The 17,899-nt window shown below is 35.4% G+C and overlaps 1 protein-coding gene across 2 annotated transcripts in view; it reads left to right on the forward strand.

The window, feature by feature from the left end:
• Positions 1-17,899, forward strand: part of ROCK1 (Rho associated coiled-coil containing protein kinase 1) — an 89,337-nt gene that overhangs the window by 16,574 nt on the left and 54,864 nt on the right. Inside the window, exons 2-3 of one of the 2 annotated variants that reach the window (XM_064442907.1) lie at positions 13,390-13,471; positions 17,038-17,138. In XM_064442907.1, coding sequence (XP_064298977.1) covers positions 13,390-13,471; positions 17,038-17,138 — 183 coding nt within the window. The remainder of the gene's footprint in view (positions 1-13,389; positions 13,472-17,037; positions 17,139-17,899) is intronic. The other variant, XM_064442908.1, reaches the window with a different exon arrangement.

Raw genomic sequence — 17,899 nt, forward strand, 5'->3', positions numbered from 1 at the left:
TCTTGCTCTTGTTTTCTGGACAGACATGAATTTTCATGTTGGTTTTGAGATGGAATAACTTGTTTATTCGTAGATGGGTGTGTTTGGACTCAATGTTAATCTTCTGCTGAGTTCTTATTTCCTTACAGCAATATGTACAAAAAAGAGGTATCGTCAATGATATCATAAGTGACATAGTCCTCTTTCAACCTGCATTCTCATTTATGAAAACTGGCTTTTAAATGAGTCTGTTAAACTGGACTAAGTGTCATCTTATCTTCTAAAGAAGAAATGGTTTAAGATGTTTTTCAATGAGGTAAGATTATATAAGAGATGAGATTTGTCATGTCATAGTTTGATAGGTTGAGAAAGGGACAAAATTGTTGAGAAAGGACCAGTTCACATGCTTGTCCCTTAAATCCAAATTGGAAGGCGCAAGAAAGAAAGGTTTAAACATTTGGATGAGATATGAACTTAAAGTTTATCCACAGTGATTAAAAGAGAGGAAATACAGTTCTTTTTTATTTGCGCCAATTCATACAAAGAGGTATATTGACTGAAGCAAGTAACGGGGTTTTTGAGTGTGTTTTACATGATAATATTAGATGAAATGCTGTACTGCTTGTTTTCTCTGAAGACTTTGTCTTAAGCGTAGAGCATTGCGTCATAAACTAATTTTAATTTTTCAAGTGCAAAAGTGTGCATGTCTCTGTCGCAGTTTTTGGCCCTTCTTATTTCTCCTGCCAAGCAAGCGATTTTTAAAATGTGAATCAGAATGAAAGTGATAGGTCAGGGTTTTTTGATTATTTTCCAGGGTTGGCTGTTTGGGATGTGTAAATGTGCGTACACGGAATATAGACACACACACTTTTCCTGCTGTTAGATGTTTCCTAGTGCCAAGTGGTTGTTTTTTTCCTCTTCTAAATCAAATTGCTTATCTGTAATTCAGAGTCTAGTTATCTTTAATAACAGAGTTTACTTCAGTGCCAGTGCGGTTTGTTTGAATACCACAAAAGATGTAACTGTTTTCTTAATTTCCTCTTAATTCTCCCAGCTAGGTAAGTATGTTCATTTATAAAATGGCCGTGGCTGGTTACAAGCATCTGTTTCCAAACTGTTTACGTGCATGTATTTATGTAGTTCTTCAGCAATTGGCTCTGCGGGTCCAGCAGGGACTTCTGGAAAGTGAAGTGCAGGATGTCTGACAAAAGTATAACTCTGAATTCTTGAGATGATACTGCTGCTCTTTAATTATGTTCTGGAATATCACTTGTTGATATTTTGTAGTATTTAGAAATTAGGAACCTGCTTTACTAGGTGTTTTACAAACACAGAGTTTATATGAATGGGAAGTAGCAGATACTACCTGACCTGACTGGACGTGGCTTTTGAACCACTGGTGTTATATATATATATATATATATATGTATATATCCACACCCACCCACCCACCCCCGCCCGCCCGCGGTATCACTAGTCCAAGAAAGCAGTGCTGGTTTTATGGCTTTTTTTTTTTTATTGGATGCTGGAAAAATGCTTTCATAAAACAAATTCTGGCAAAAAAGACTCATATAGAAGTTGGATGCAAGTCAAATGTAGCCTTTCATTAGCTTTTGTTCTATTTTTTAGAAAACATGTTTTCATCAGTTTTGCTCTCTGCTTAATCAGAAACTAAATGACCCAGAATGGTCAGTGGGATGGAGGAACAGAAAATGTAATGCTAGCATGCTCTGATTTGTTTCATTGTAGGCTTTTATGGTGTGACAAAAATATTGCTCGTCCTCATTTCCTGTAGAGATTAAGTTAATCAGCCCAAGCTCAGCCTTGCTCCCTTGTAAGGACAGGCAGGAGAGACTTTGACAACATTCCATGGTAGTGGCAATGGTCCAGACAGCCCTGGCTCTCTTTCCTCTTGGGCTAAGATTTGTTTTCTCCCCTCTGCTAAATCCAAAAGAAAATCATGCCTTTGGAGGACTTATATCAATCTATTGCATCCTCTTTGGGTGGGGGGAATGTTTTTCCCAAGTTCTGAAGTGTTATATAGGAAGAATAGTATTAGGGAAGAGTAACTTTTTCATACCAATGTAGCTGGAAAAGTTAATGGAAAAGTTCTTTTTCAGCTATTTCTTAGCATTTTTTTATTTTTCATCCCTACGATAGCAGTATATAAGCTTGGTGAAAATACAGTGTGTTCTAAACATTGAATACCACTGTTTTATGAAGTTCTGCTGTCTGTGCCTCATGCTTGAGCAACTGCATTGGAAATGTTGGGGCATAGTTTGTTTCTTGGTATATGAAGTCAATGGCTTTAGCCTTGCTCAAGCTTGAGTCGCAAGGCTTGAAAGAAAGGAACATAGCAAAAATTATTTGTGTGTCCCTAAACAAACTTGCAAACCTAATAAGCCACATCATCTTCTGGCCCTTTCAAAATTAAAAGTGTTAGATCTTACTGATTAATTTATAGTAGTTCCTTTCTTCCTCTAGTCTTGAAATACTGTATTTGAAAATCCCAGGTGAACTGACATGTGTTCTTGCAGTCTTACATATGATTAAGTCCTTACTGTTTATCATGTGGGAAACTTGCTATTGGAAAAGCTACCCTAAGTTTCCATGGACAGCTTTGGTTCTGTCCTGTCATTTCAGTACTGGGATATGGAACCACATTTTAATGTAGGTTTTTGATTTTGTGGTTACATTTCTCTTTTTTTACATGCAGTCCAAAGCATTAAAGATTTTAGTCATGACTGTACTATGGTCTCAGAAAGGGTAGAAGTAGTGCTTAGAATAGGTTGGTTTTAAATGCTGTTAAAGGATTTCTTACCTGAAAGTAGTCACTATTAATGGTTTGAAAATAAACATCCAGTATTAATTAAAAATTGTGTTACTAATGGTATTGTCTGTACATGTTACCATTTTTCCTTCAGGTGGATTTTGAAAAAGAGAGCATGTTTCTATCACACCTTTTTTTTTAGTTGCTTAAAAGTAGTGGGTAAAATTGTGTTGTTGTAGGTCAGTTTATATATTTAATGCATTAGATTCTGAAATCTGGAAACAATTTGTTAGTAGAAGTGCTTCATTCTATATTAGCAGTGCAAATCCCTGTAAAATGTGAAAAACTTGCTGTTTTGTTCCTTTTAGTAACAAAATCTGTCAATTCTGAACAATCTTAGTACTTGGAGGTAGAAGTATAACATGTCTGTATCTAAAATAATTCTCATGGCATTTTTATTACCTTTTTTAAAAAAATACATTAAAATAATACTTGTGGCTATACTCATAATGGGAAAAAAAATAAATATAGAAAAGCAGTGGGGTTTTGTGTAAATAAATCTTCTGCTTTCTGAAATTGAAGGGTTTTTTAATCAATACATGAAAAAATTGTGGGTTTTGCTAGGGTTTGCATTATGAGACTGCATAATCACAAATTCTTAAGTAGTGTTAAGTTCTTGCTTAGTTGCATATTTCAAATATCTGTTTGACGTGTGATTGCTTGTGATGGAATGTTTATTGCAGAAATGTAGCTAGAGCTCTGACAGGAGATTGCACAGTCAGAGAGCTTCTCAGAGTTGATATTCTGCTTGACTCGTGCCCTTGGGTGTGTTCTTTTTTAGACTGTGGGTTGCAGTGACAGTAAAGAAAGGCGTATAGCTTTACAAATTACTATTTCAGTTTCTATAAAGTGTTTTTAGTGTAGTTCTTTCATAACCTTCATTTTTGGACTTCTGTCATGGCTATTTACCTCTAATTGAAAGAGTGTTTTGACTTGTTCTAAAGTGTTAGGGAAGAATTTCTGTTTTCAGGGGAGAGGGGGAGGCAGGAGAGATTTTGTGTAGTGTTTCCAGACTGCTGGAAAAATTATGATGTTCTTGCTCTTTCTTGGAAAGTTATTCAATTAATTGTCTGACCTCTGTTTAAAAAATTAAGTACTTTTTGTCTTTTAGTTTGTAAAGCCTCTGTCTTCAGTCACTGTGTTCTTTTTTGTGGGCTATATGGTATTACTAGTTAACAGAGGGTTGGGGTTTTTTTTCTTTGATAGAGCTTTTTGAAAAGTCTTTTCTAAAGCATAGTTATTGAACTAATAATCTGCAGAGACTGAGTCGTCAAGGCTAGAGATAGAACTTGCCTTTTTATTGTTTTATAGTTTACAGTTAACACACATTTTTTTGCAGCAAACAGTTCAGGTCAGGTGACAACAGGTGCTATGTGGCTGATGAGGTATTGTTGCTTTACAGAAAAATGAGTTACATTTCCGCTGACTATGCTGCAAACTTTGCTGGTAATGTTTTTTGCTTTTGGGGTTTTTTTTTCATAGCAGAGGTAAAACTCCAGACAAAGGTATAATGGGGCTGCTAGAGGAATTCAAGCTATTGATGGGACAATTTACTCTGCTTTCACCATAATGTGTTAAGCTAAGATATCTAAAGTTGCTTTCTGTAATAAACAGCTTTTACAAGAGCTAATGCGCTTTTATGTATGTTGTTTGCAATAATGTGTTATGTTTCTTCTTATGAACATGTTGGTAGCCTGTGAATTCCCATCTCATCCAACTGACTAAAGCTAACTTCCCGAAATCTTGCTTCAAGGATACCTGCCTGGAGAAAATCTGAGAGGCAGACAGCAATTTTCTAAGCAACAGATGTGGAGTGGGTTCTGTTTCCTTTGCTAAATACCACTGTTTGTTAATGGAGTTATGCAGTTGCTTTCCCTTCTTCGAAGTCTTTACCTGATACCTTGCAGGCTGCTGCCCAAAGAAGCCGAAGACTTTTGAGCTGGGACTGGAACAGTTTCTCTTTATTCTTTCAGATCTCTGATCTGTTTCTCTTCTATACCATTTTACTGAAGGGAAGTTACGCACCGGTATTGCATCCATGCTGTTAATTTTTATCCATATTACTTTTGCTTCCTAGTGAGCATTCCTTTGAGTGTTGGCTCCCATTGGTCTAAATTGGTAGTTACAGGTGTGTGTGTGTTTAAAATGAAAATGTTAGGGCTTCTAAACCAGAAGTGGTAGATCTATATGTGCTGCCTGTGGAAGAATCTGTCCTCTCAGGATAACCAACAAGGCTGAGGGGACTTCAAAGGACTTTTGCTGATGTAATTCACAAGTGAGATTTGGTGCTTTTTTTGTGTTTCCTTTAATTTTCTTTAGTAGCTACTTAACATTTTATGTGGTGGACAGGGCTTGCTTAATATTTTTTGTGACTATGATAACTTTGAGAACTGGAAAGGATGTAAGGTCACTTTTTCCCCCCACGAGGTATTTCGTGGATAGCATTACCCTGCTCTGTGTCAGGCTGGCTGCTCATCTCTGGTTGCAGTTGTTACATGAGCTGGGATGTCTAGACCTATAAGGCACTTCCTAATGCCAGGTGCTGACCTCACAGTGGAATGCTGCTTTCATGGTAATAAACATTAGTCAGTTCTTTCACTGTAGTCCCTCTTCTTTTAACGCTATTTAAATATATATGATTTAAGTGTGCTTGCGTTCAACACATTTAATACAGTTTTATTGAAAAGGGCAGTTTTAAGCTGTACTTACACTCTATTTAATCCTAGCATGAGACAAATATGGCTTGATAAATCATATAAAGTATGCCATCTGTTTTCTTATTTTCTATACATTAAAGTATCAAGAATCTATGTAGCCCTCCAGATAGTTATATACAGCTGTTTTATCTTTCTGTGTAAGGTATTCTATTGATGGCAGAATGTGCTGCATTTGGTATGGAAGCTTTGTAGTTCATGAAAATTTTGCCCACAGAGCATATCAACCCATGCAAGCAAACCTTTTTTAAGGAAAATAAGCTGCAAATATCCAGAGATCTCACTTGCTGTGAAATTAAAGAATATAATTTGACTTCACAGCAATCAGCTTTTGCTGCTGTTACACATCTCCCTGAACTATTTTCAAACTATATCTATTGTACCTCTTGGTGATATTTTGATCTATATTCTTCAGCTCCCTTGAAGAAACTGTGCTCTCATCTGATAGTTGTTCTTAAAGATGTAATATTACCTGGAATTAATTCTCATGCTTAATTGAAATAATAAACCACTAATGTCATAAATTACAGTTTGGCTGTAAAGACTATTAACCACAATAAAATACCCTAGTGTAGTGAAATTAGTGTCGTAATATAGCGTTAGAAATTTGAGTTTGGAGGGGAGGAAAACCCCTACTGAAATACATTGTCTGAAATGCATCTTCAAACAATGTGAATTTTCCATAATTTTAGGCATAAAATAGTGCCTTGCCTAGGTGGCATTCAGAACAGATCTATGGATCCAAGGTTCCTGCATCTAGTCAGTGGACAGAGAGGGGCTCTGGTGTGAAGGAGCTGTGACTTGCCCTCAGTTTTATTGGAAACCTGAGACTTGTAGGCTCTCTGAATTATATGCGTACTGGATACTGACAGTACTCTTGCATGCTTAGTGTACATAAGTTGATTTCACAGGTTTGCACTGCATTTTATTTTAGTTTATTCTAGGATATGTTTCAGGTGGTAAGATTCATTGCTGCACTGTCAAAACAGCAACACCTGGAAAAACTATATATGCCTGTGAAAGAGCATTACTACTTGTATGTATACTTGTCTGTAGACTTGCACCTGAGGCTTTCTTCACAGCTAACATGGATGTTAGCAATATCGAGAGGTCTGTGGGCTCTGGTGTTAGTGACAGCATGTATTTTGACATATATATATGTGTGTGTTTCAATCTGTGTTGAGATACTGATATTAATTCATAATTTACTGAGTCATGTAGTAAGTGTATACTCTAGGAACTTGTCAGTAAAATGTTGAACAGTTGATGTTTGAACAGAATGCAGGTATGTGTACTTATCTATGTAACTACACAGAATGTGTTATAGGTGAAGCTTGCAACTACACATGAAATAACTTCAAAAAGGCTGAAATTAAAGCAATAATCTGTACCGCTTTCAATAATCCTGCCTTGAGGTTTCAAGATCTCTTTATTGAAATTTGAAATCTTTACTGAGTTAAACTATTGGCTCTTAACTGAGTTTAAAAAAAATTTCATTGTGAAAGGCTATGTATTTAACCTAAATTTGCAAAAGCTTTTTATGAGTGTTGCAAGATATTAGGAAGTAATGAGCTCTGTAGAATTGTATCATGCTGGCAACAAGAATGGGCGATGAATCAAGCGCCTTGTACTCAGGCTTATATGTCAGTTTGTATACTTTGCCTTGTCTAATAATGTAATGAAGATTCTTAAGTGAAGTGTCTTAACTCTGTCTATGTTGGCTTGTCCACTTTAAAGATGAAGTACTAAATTGCAGTTTTCTGTTCTCTGGACAGCAAAATAAATGAGTGAATGATTAATCTAAAAGTAGGCAGAGGGCTATTTTGTGTACTCGGTTAGAGATAGATAAATGTAGCACTCTTGGCACTGGCCTGAAAGTTGTCTTTCAAACAGTGTTCTTGCCTGAAACTAGTGAGCTGTATAGATCTACTTAGTACTTGTTTCTCAGGCAAACTTACTTTAAAAAAAAATAAATTAATATTAAATTACTAAAAAAAAAAAAAGTATTAATGTTGGGGACCAGAGGAAAGTCCTGCGTGTGTGTTTCTCCTTACCAATGAAGTGGCAGTAGGGTATTCCCCAAAACAGTAAGCATCAAAGAGGGGTCCAGGGTTTTATCTTGGTTCAGTCAGTGGCATTAGAAAAAGTCTGTTCTTGTCACAAAGGAGTTATGGCTGCTGTGGACTTTTTGGGGGGCTGAAAAACTTGAATCACGCAAACCTAAGCCTTGTAACGGGTTGTCTTGTTCATCACTTGCCTCACTGGTAGGGAGTTAAAAGATATTTTGATAGGATAATTCATTGCAGGAACTAACTTTATGCAAACCAAAAGCATAGCTTGATGTTGTAGATAAAATGGAATTGTTTAGATTGGAAAGGACCTCTTAAGATCATCTAGTCCAATACCTTTGCTCAAGCAGGGTCAGCTAGAACAGGTTGCCCAGGACTACGTCCAGTAGGCTTTGAGTATCTCCACAGCCGGAGACTCCACAACCTCTCTGGGTAACCTGTATTTAACCACCCTCACAGTTTAAAAAAAAAAAAAAAAAAAAAAAAAAAAAAAAAAAGGTGTGTTTTCTTGTGTTCAGATGGAATCTCATGTTTTTAATTTGTGCCCATTGCCTTTCATCCTGTCAGCAGACACCATTGCGAAAAGTCTGGCTCCATCTTCTTCATTCCCTCCCATATTATACACATGGGTAAGACTCCTCCCTTGAGCCTTCTCTTCTCCAGGCTGAAATGTTCTTGTCCTTTGACCATCTTTATGGACCTTTGCTGAACTCATTCCAGTATGCCCATGTCTGTCTTGTACTGGGGAGCCCAGAACTGGACACAGCACTGCAGGTGTGGCCTCACCAGTGCTGAGCAGAGGAAAAGGATCACGTCCTTTGACCTGCTGGTGCAATCCTCTGCCAAATGCAGCGAAGGCTACCTTTGATGTGAGGTCATGCTGATGGCTAATGGTCACTTTGTTGTCTACCAGGACCCAAGGTCCTTGGCAGAGCTGCTTTCCAGCTGGTCAGCTCCCCGCTGCAGCATGACTGGTGCCTGGTGCAGGACTTGGCATTTCCTTTTGTTGAGCTTCATGAGATTCTTTGCCAGTTTTTCCAGCTTCTTCAGGTCCCTCTGACAATTCAAAGATTTGATATGCAAACAATTAAACTTTTTTTTTTTTATGATTGACTTGAGGTATTACTTTTCATGTGTGTTTGAAAATTGGATATAAAAACTAGCTTCTTGCTTACACCACTTAAATAGGCTCTCTCAGTTTCGGTAGTTTACTGCAGAGACCACTTATATATGACAGGGCGTTACAACAAATTGTGATGAACACATGAAAATCAAGATCAGTCAGGTTTGTCGATTTAAAGTATGGAGGGAAGCTTTAGTACTGCAGAAATAATTAGAAAATGACTACAATACAGGAAGTAAAATATGGGTAAAGTTGTAGATGTTAAGATTTACTTTGGTCTCTCCAAAAAAGGAAAAGTAGCAAAGACTTTAAATTTGGGTAACTGCCAGTCAGTCCAAGGAATGCAAATTTGGTATGTTGGTAATACCCATTAAGTTTGGTTTTGTTTTTTTAGTTCTTTGAATGCTAGATAAATAGTAAAATAAACAAATGCCTCAATAACAGAGTTTCAGCTGAATTTAATACACTTTTATTTATTATAGGCTTCCCCTGGATGATACTATGTCATAATGAAATATGTGTGAAGTAAAAAAACTCAAAATATAAAGATGCTATAACTATACCCTGATAATGTAGATCATATACTGTATTTTTTACTTTATATCACTTATAAATCCTGAGATAATGTTTTGCTGAATTGAAGTTGCTTGATGGAGTATATTTTGAAATATCCTAACAGTTAATTTTGCTCTAAAATTACATTAATATTGATTCATACATCTGAGTAAAAACGGCATTACATAATTGTAGTGAGTGTTCAGATTAAGGAATGTAGTTACGGAGTGCAGCAGTCCAGTATAGTCATGGTAGGACTGACAGTTTTTGATGCATTATGACTTTGGAAATAGGTACAGTCAAAACGTGTGCGTGGGAAATCCACTTAATGTTGGGCTGCGTAAGTCAAACTGAAGAAAACCAGTACATTTTAGTGGAATCTAATGAAAAGAAGTTAGCATAATGGCCTGAGAAATTCAATGCTAATAGAACATGTAGTTAATGTCTATGTTAATGATAACTTTTGTGTTACTGCAGTCTGTATTTTTAGAAAAACTGAACGGAAAGTAAAGGAAAAGGCTGTTGCAGGAATTTTTTTTGCACATTTCTTAATACAGAAGCTTAGAGGAGTTCCTATACTGGAATCCTTCTTTATAGGTTCGTGCTGCAGAATCTTTCAAGCTAAAGTGGTACTAGAAAAGTTTTTTGGACAAAATGACACAAACAGTAAGATTGCTGAGATGCTGAGACTAGTTGATATTTATCCATCTTTTTAGTAATTGATTGTGTCTCATTAAGGCATGTAAGTGTGTGCGTAACCTTAGTGTTTATCTACATTTGTGCTTAAAACTGTTTGTACAACCGTGGTAAGGAAGAATGTAAATCTGTAGCTTTTTTATTATTTTTTCTGCTGAAGAAAAAAATCTTGTGGATAATGCAGGAGCCCCCAGCCCAGTAGCAGAACAGGTAAGCCTACAGGTGTTACGATAGGGAAGAGCTAATGCATGTATTGCAGAGTAAAGTCATGGTTTGCAAACCTAGTGGAGCTCCTTTAAGTAATTGCTGAGTATGAGGATAACAAAAAGCTTTTGATGAGGCTCTTCATTTAAGCTTTTTATCGGAACTAAACTGCTGTGGGCTAGGCTTGTTTGTGGATGGATAAATGAATGAAGTGAGAGCCGATCGCTTTATTCAAAACAGAGGTCTGTTAGGGGGTCTAACAGGTCTGTGCTACTTCACAGTTACAAGTGATCTAAAATGGTGAATAATGATTAATTAATGATGACAGAGTAGTAAAAATTAAAGCTATAGCAAAGCATAGAAGAAATATATTTGGTGCCTGGGTGATTAAAAGTGGTAGGTGGAATTCAGCATTTACGAATGTTGAGTGAGTGCATGGGAGGAAAACCTCTCATCTTTATGCACTTGTGTTGTTGAATGTCGAACTAGCTTCGATTTATAGTACCTAGTTTTGTGAAAGAATTAATTTAGTACACAGTGGCTATAAAAATTAACCAAATGTTTCAGTTAATAACTTAAAATTTAATGAAGAACAGAACAGGAAACACAGCACTGCATTGTGTACTTATGGTGTGCTCACAACTTAAATACTCTCTGCAGTTCCCCCCCACCCCCCACCCCCCCCCAATTTAAAAGTATGTAGTGGAAATAAAGAAAGAACTGGAGGGCGGTGGTAGCGGGAATTGGAATAGCTTTCATACGAGGATAATTGGAAGAGAGATGACCAAGGAAGAATTGATGGAAGTGTGTAAAACAGTGTCTTGGAGCAGGTGGATAAAGAGTCATTGTTCCTTTTGTGACCGAAGAATGGCAAGCTCAAAGTGGGGTACACTTTCAGTGTTCTCATTCAGAGGTGGAATTCATGTCTATGTGATGCCGTAAATGCAAGAGACTAAAACAGATAAAGAAAATGTTTAGACAAAATCACTGAAGAGAATTCTGACTAGAGCTGTTAACTATGACAGTGCCATTTCTGGCTCACAGATACACCGGAGTGGTACTACCATATGCTGGACTTGTTCATATCCTCTTTCCTAGACACCCTTATTGTCAGCTCCAGAGGCAGTATATGCTTCCAGACTGACCTTTGATTTTACTCCATATATCTATTTTTTTGTAACTTGTAAGCATGGAGTAGTAATGAATGAAACGAAACCAGCAGAATAGATGGACACGTTGGTTTCATATGGAAGAACTGTCTGCACATTGTAATGGCTCCCTAGTATGCCTCTTTTTAATTTCAGGATAAAATGAGGTATTTCAAATAGATTATCTTTGGAAAAGGTGTCTTTTAGTAGGTTACAAAGTATTTATCTCTAAGTTGTACTTAGCCTGCACAGCTTTATTTCTACATCTGTCTTGAGTCCAAGTTGTTGGCCTCTTATTCTCTTATTTATATTACTAACCCATTAGGTAGGTAGTCCAGTATGTTTTTTTAATTGTGATTTGCTTTCCTTTTTCATCATCAGTGTAAGTCCAAAAAGATGATCCTTTAATACAGTCAAGATGCAAAACCTGACTTTATTTAAGTGCTGTGAAAATATTGTGATGCTTTTCTTGATTCTTATCATTTTCATTGTAATGTTTCTTAGTTCAAACTAAGCCACTGTATGGAGCGGTAACTTAAAACAGGAATGTTTTTAGCAAATTTAATGTCATCCAGCCTTTAAAGTAATTCTGATTATCCTTGTAGTTTTACTTCCTTCAAATTCTAGTATAATTTTACTGCTTATTCTCATTATATATGAAGTAAATAATTTCTATCTCAGGCACTTCAAAAGTGAGGACTGCAAGCCTATAAATAATGTTCATTTGATAGCATTTTATTTTTTATAGCTTTAAATCTCCTATAGACTGAGGGGGAAAAATAGGTTTGAATTTGAAGCAAGGGAACAAAGGCTAATCTTTTAATCTAGATCAAGTGTGTTCTCTAATATATATTCCTGGAAAATAAGCTTTCAAAAAGCTTATACTCTAGCTTTCCTTCAGGCATAGTTATTTGATGGATGTAATGGTCAAAGACTGATGGATCAGCTTTCAGTCCTATATTGCATAATTTTATAACAGCTGAAAATGGTCAAATTAGGTCTAATCAGTTATGAACTGATCAGATCAAAGATATCTTTGACCTAATATCTTACTTCCAACAGGTCAATAACAGACAGCATAGACATGTAGGTACAAATGAGACAAGTAAGTAGCAGTACCTCCCTGGCGTGCTTTGTTAACATTGTCAATTTGTATTTCCTTTCTATTTTTGCAGTTGTCATTTAAACATTACCTAGTTCGGAAAGAAGACTGCCTAATTCTGTTTGATTCTTCATGATATAATTCCCTAGAATACTTGACCATTTTTCATTAGATACGATATCTGTGGTTTTCAATCAAAATACCTGGTTTAGTTTTTCTCTGGGAAGACGCAATCCACTGAAGAATCATGTATACCTGTTGTAAAATTTAGACTTAAGATAAAAGTCGGGAAGTTTATGGCACTTAACAAGACCTTAAAAGTATCTTCTTCTTTGTTATGGTTGTATTTTTCTGGGTGTTTGGGGTTTTTTTGGGGGTGGGTGGGGGTTTGGTTTGGTTTGGTTTTGGGGTTGTATTCTGTGGTAGTAATGCCAGATGGGCCTGTGACTGTTCATTCATAGATTTAAGTTAGAACGTATAAAGCCAATACCTTGTTAATGAAAATTCCCTCTGAATTGAATAAAATGAATAAATTTCCATCATTGTCCTACCAGTTGCCACTTAATTTTTAAGTGCCTACTGTGTGATACACTGTGACTTTTTAACATTATTGAACTTTATTAGAGCTGCTGTTTGTTCTTTTCATATCTGGAAAAAATTATTTTGTCATGTAAATGTGGAGCTAATTAAGGTAGTTAATAAGTCATAGAAGTATATTTTGTTTGGGATGGATGGAAATTAAGTTTTGAAGAGTCCAATGGAAGTGGAGGAGTAACAGCTGTTTCATGTAACTGCTAACTGAATCATTACATAAATGTGGATTATTTAATTTGTATGGAAAATTGATAGGGACAACTGTTTTTATCTTGTTTCTTCAATTAGCAGCATGTGTAATTATTTTTCCAAACACTTAATTTTGCTCATTTGTTTCTGGTTGTTTGTTGTTTTGTTTCTCCCCCCCTCCCCCAGGACGGATTAGATGCTTTGGTATATGACTTGGATTTTCCTGCCTTAAGAAAAAACAAAAACATTGATAACTTCTTAAACAGGTGTAAGTATTTAATGTTTCAGTTCCTAAATAACAAAATATTACAAATGCCAGCAAAAATAAAAAATAAAAGTGGTTTTAGCTTTTTGAAAGGCAACTAGGGATTTGGGGTGCATGAAGTTTTTGGGTGCAAGATTCTGAATATTTATTTCCCCTATAGAAATCTAATCACCAGCAATTGAATGTCCAAGTTTGTTGCCATTGTAAATGGCATTGTTTTCAGAGGCACAAAGCCTTTTAAGAGAAAGGCTTGTTATCTTTGTCATTGGCAACCTTCTGGATTCCCATAGCTTGCTTTGAAATTTCATGTGCTCATATATAATAAGAAATTAACAGTAAAATGACATAACATGTATACAGCATCAAGAAATCATATTAAAAATTTGTTCACTGACAGACTGGAGCATGTGTTTTGTAGACTTTTAGTGTAAAAGGTCTCTTTTCATTCCTCCATAAACTTCATATACTGCTGTATTTACTTGTGCATGCAGCTGATATGTCTGCAGAATTCTTCTCTGTATTTACACTATATTTTTCCACTACAAGATTTCCTGCACGTTCTACCCTGTAATAACATTTTAAATTAATAATTTTGATTTGTTTTTAATTGAAGTCATAGTTCTGTAATTTTTTGTACTTAGAAAAAAAACCAACCCCAAACCAAAAAGGCAAGCCTTGAAATTAAACTAATGTTACTAGGTTTTTACCAGCTTAAGCATCTCAGTTAAATGTTGTAATGAATGGCTTTTGTGGCAAATATAAAGTAATTTAATTAAAATAACTTTTGTCTTTGCTTCATTGAAATCTATGTTTTTGTTTCTGTTTCCAAGGTGTTTTCAAATAGTTTGCTTGGTGCAACTGTAAGCAATGATAGTAAACTTGTGGGTTTTATTTTATATTATTCCCCATTTGTGGGAATATATGAATCCACTAGATCTACTTGATGCCTCACGTGCATGGAAACTGGTGGCTGAAGGACCTAGTTTCAAATCTTCTGTTTAACTTTTCACAGTTCAAACTATATTTGATATCGTACATTGTGTACTCAGTTATTTACAGAGAAGGCGTGGTGAAACTCTTGGAGAAAAGAGAAGTTGTATTAGGCAAAGGAAATACTCATTGCAACAGACAACTTGAATGTAATTTTTATGAATAGTGAAATCCTTAGTGAGTCTCAAATAGCCTTCCTTTTGCAATTGGGGCTGAGTGAAGGAAGAGAAAACTTAGTTTTATGGTCTGACAATGAATATCTTGTAGGTGTAAATTATATACTGTGCAAGATGTGACCTGAAGTAATATGAAGGTGGAGAATAGACCGTATTATTTCACTTCAAACTGCCTCTAGAACACTAATCTTGCTGTGTTTACTGAAATATGAAAGCAAGCTGTGGATGTGTGAGTAGTGTCCTTAGAGGGAACTGTGAAGCCTAGTTTATCTCATATTTCTATTAAAAAAAAAAAAAAAAAAAAGACATATAGGAACATTTTCATATTTATTTTAGTTCTAATAGAAAACTGTTTAAAATATCTTTTTGCAGTATTAGCTATCCAAACAGTTTGCACCATTGTTCTAGAACTTAAAAATAAATTTTGAGATTGCAAATATAATGGGAGCTTGCTTCCTTTATTTTATAGAGTGATTGCCCTATAAGCCAGTCCTTATACCCTTTTATTTTTCTCTTGTTTACATTGTATATTTGTGGAGCCTCCAAAATCTGCTTCTACTGCCTAAAGTCATGAGGGTTGTTTTTGCAAATGTAGAACCTGATGAATATTCTACCATATAGAGTTAAAAGAATAAAGAAATCAACATTAAAGATGGTTGAGAGCCCTACTTTGCAGCAGGGCCTCAGTTTATTTCAAGACAGCATCTAAGCTTATAATCAAACTTCAGGGCAAGTTGGAGAATGCAGTCGTTTGCCATGGGAGCTACCCTACCTGTTCATACCGTGTAAGCTGTTAGTGAGAGATAAGGAACTGCCTATTTAAATATGCTGCAGCCTGATAAACCTTGTTTAACAGATTTTAGCATATGGAGGCTGAATTTTCAACACTGTTGTTACTGTAACATACTGTCTGAAGATAATCAAGCACTAGTATGTCTCTCAAGCAGTAAATTGCAATTTGCAACTGCTCAGAAGCCCGGTTTACATTATTTAGAAATCTTTAGTTTAGATTGCTCTTCAGACATATTTTCCTTAGTTCAGTTTTGGCCATAGGTGAGGCTTGTGATTGAAAACCACTTAAAGGATTTGTACTGTGCCAGCCTTTCTTTTGCGAGATTTCCTGTTGTGAGATTACTAGGCAGTAAGTTCACAATAACTAGAAAATTGTTGTCGTGAGAATTGCTGCATTTTACTTCCTTGCAGTCTTACTCATCCTCCACTATAGGTCAGTTTTCACCAGGGCAAATAAGGCAATTCATTATTTTTTTTCAAATTACTGAATATTTTGATCCTTGTGTGAAATAATTTGTCAGAATTTACCATTTCAATATATTTTATTGAAATCAGCTAGTGGTATGCTGCATTGTAATGGGATGGCATTACATTAGACAGTAATGCCATGGAGTACTTGTTCAAACAAAGCTATGTTTGTTCTTGTTGCAGCAATAAAATCTTACTGAATTTTAATTGTACGTATGCTGCTTTTGTTTTAGACAATGGCCAGTGTAGGTAGAAATCTAACAGTAATTTTGTGTTGTCTGCCTACTAATTTTTTTAAAAATATGAATTTAAAAAGTGACATTTCTTCTTCTTTCTCTTCCCCTGTCCTTCGTTATTTCAAAGCTTGGCTTTTAAGTTTAGAATATTATTTTTGAAAACAAAATATCATTGCATAATTTATTTTATTAGATGCATATCTGTTTTAGTAGATGTTCCTTGCTTTTAGAAATGCTGAAGCATGAAGCTTTTCCATGTAATCTCATGCTAGTGTTGACCCATATGGATTAAAATAGACCGTTTTAATCTTTGACCAAATTTGGAATTAGAATATCTGCCCACTGGGAGTTTGTAAATTATTGTAGTTTATAGAATGACAGGTTTATATAAATAATTGCAATGATTCCCAGTGCATGTTTTAAATTAAAATCTACTCTTTTTTTGTATTAGAATAATAAAAGTGCATAAAAGTGAAAGCTTATTTTTTTAAAAGAGTTCCTTCAAGTGTCTCATATCTGTATTTTATGATATTTTCTCAGATGTGTTGTATATTTATCCAGAAATAATCTTTTTATACTGATCAGCTTACAAGCAAGATCATGCTGGATATGAAATTTTTGCATAGCTTTTTTTGGCAGGTAATTATTTTAAAAGAAATTCCCAAATTAAGATCTCCAGTAATTTGATTGTACAGTAGTCATTGCATTATGTTTATGTCAGGTTTTGGTTACTGTGGTAATGAGAATGAGGTCATGCATTCTGCAGAGGGGCTTCCAATCGGAAGGTAGGTTCAAAGGAAGTCCTCTCTTCAAGCAGCACATCTGCTAATAACTATGAAAATTGATGTGAGATGAATAGGTTTAATTAAATTGATTATATATGAAATGTGAATTTTCTTTTATGTAGATAAAGACACAGTAAATAAAATGAGAGATCTGCGCATGAAAGCTGAAGATTATGAAGTGGTGAAGGTGATCGGTAGAGGGGCGTTTGGGGAGGTTCAGCTGGTAAGTTATGTTTCTATTTGTACTTTTCAATCTATTCTGTTGTATTTGCTCATGCATCTATTTCTGAATACAGTGTTCAGAAGATGCAGTCTTGTAATATTATAGCTTGTAGCTCAGTGAAATTTTCTTTCTTTTTATACCATGGAAATGTTTTTGAGAATCTCATCTTTCAGTACTCTCAAAGTGCACAAGTACTTGTTTTGCATTGCAGTCATGCTTCTCTATTAAAATAAAATGGAACATGTATTCCTTATAATAAAGAAAATTAGCCTTTGCCACTGTATACAGGGACACTTGAACAAATCTTCAGGACTAGAAGAATTTCTGCCAGTTAAGGGACTACACTAGATTTTTGTGGACACAGTTCTCACAGATGACAGATAATGTGTGTTTGTGATAGATTAGCAACCAGGATTGTTCATTCTGCTTTACTGAAGTGAGAACTGGCGGGAGAAACTGGAAATATGGCAGCAACTATACATTTCTGCTACTGAACTCTGGAAAATGCTTATAGTTCTAACTTTATAGTATTTAAAGTGCCAATAATTGTCCTTTCAAAGACACATACCTGCAAATCACAAAGTGACTGTTTTGCCTGTGGGCTTCTGTGTTGAATAGTCCTAGCAAGTATTTCAAGACCAATGAATATATTGTTCAGATATGCAATGTAATTATCCTGTATACCTACAATATATAATTTTTTACAAAAATGTGAAGAGTCTTATAAAACTTGTTAAATAGTGAAGCAGGAAAAGTAATAT

The sequence above is a fragment of the Phalacrocorax carbo genome, chromosome 2 (genome assembly GCF_963921805.1).
Source record: "Phalacrocorax carbo chromosome 2, bPhaCar2.1, whole genome shotgun sequence".
Classification (NCBI taxonomy): Eukaryota; Metazoa; Chordata; class Aves; order Suliformes; family Phalacrocoracidae; genus Phalacrocorax; species Phalacrocorax carbo.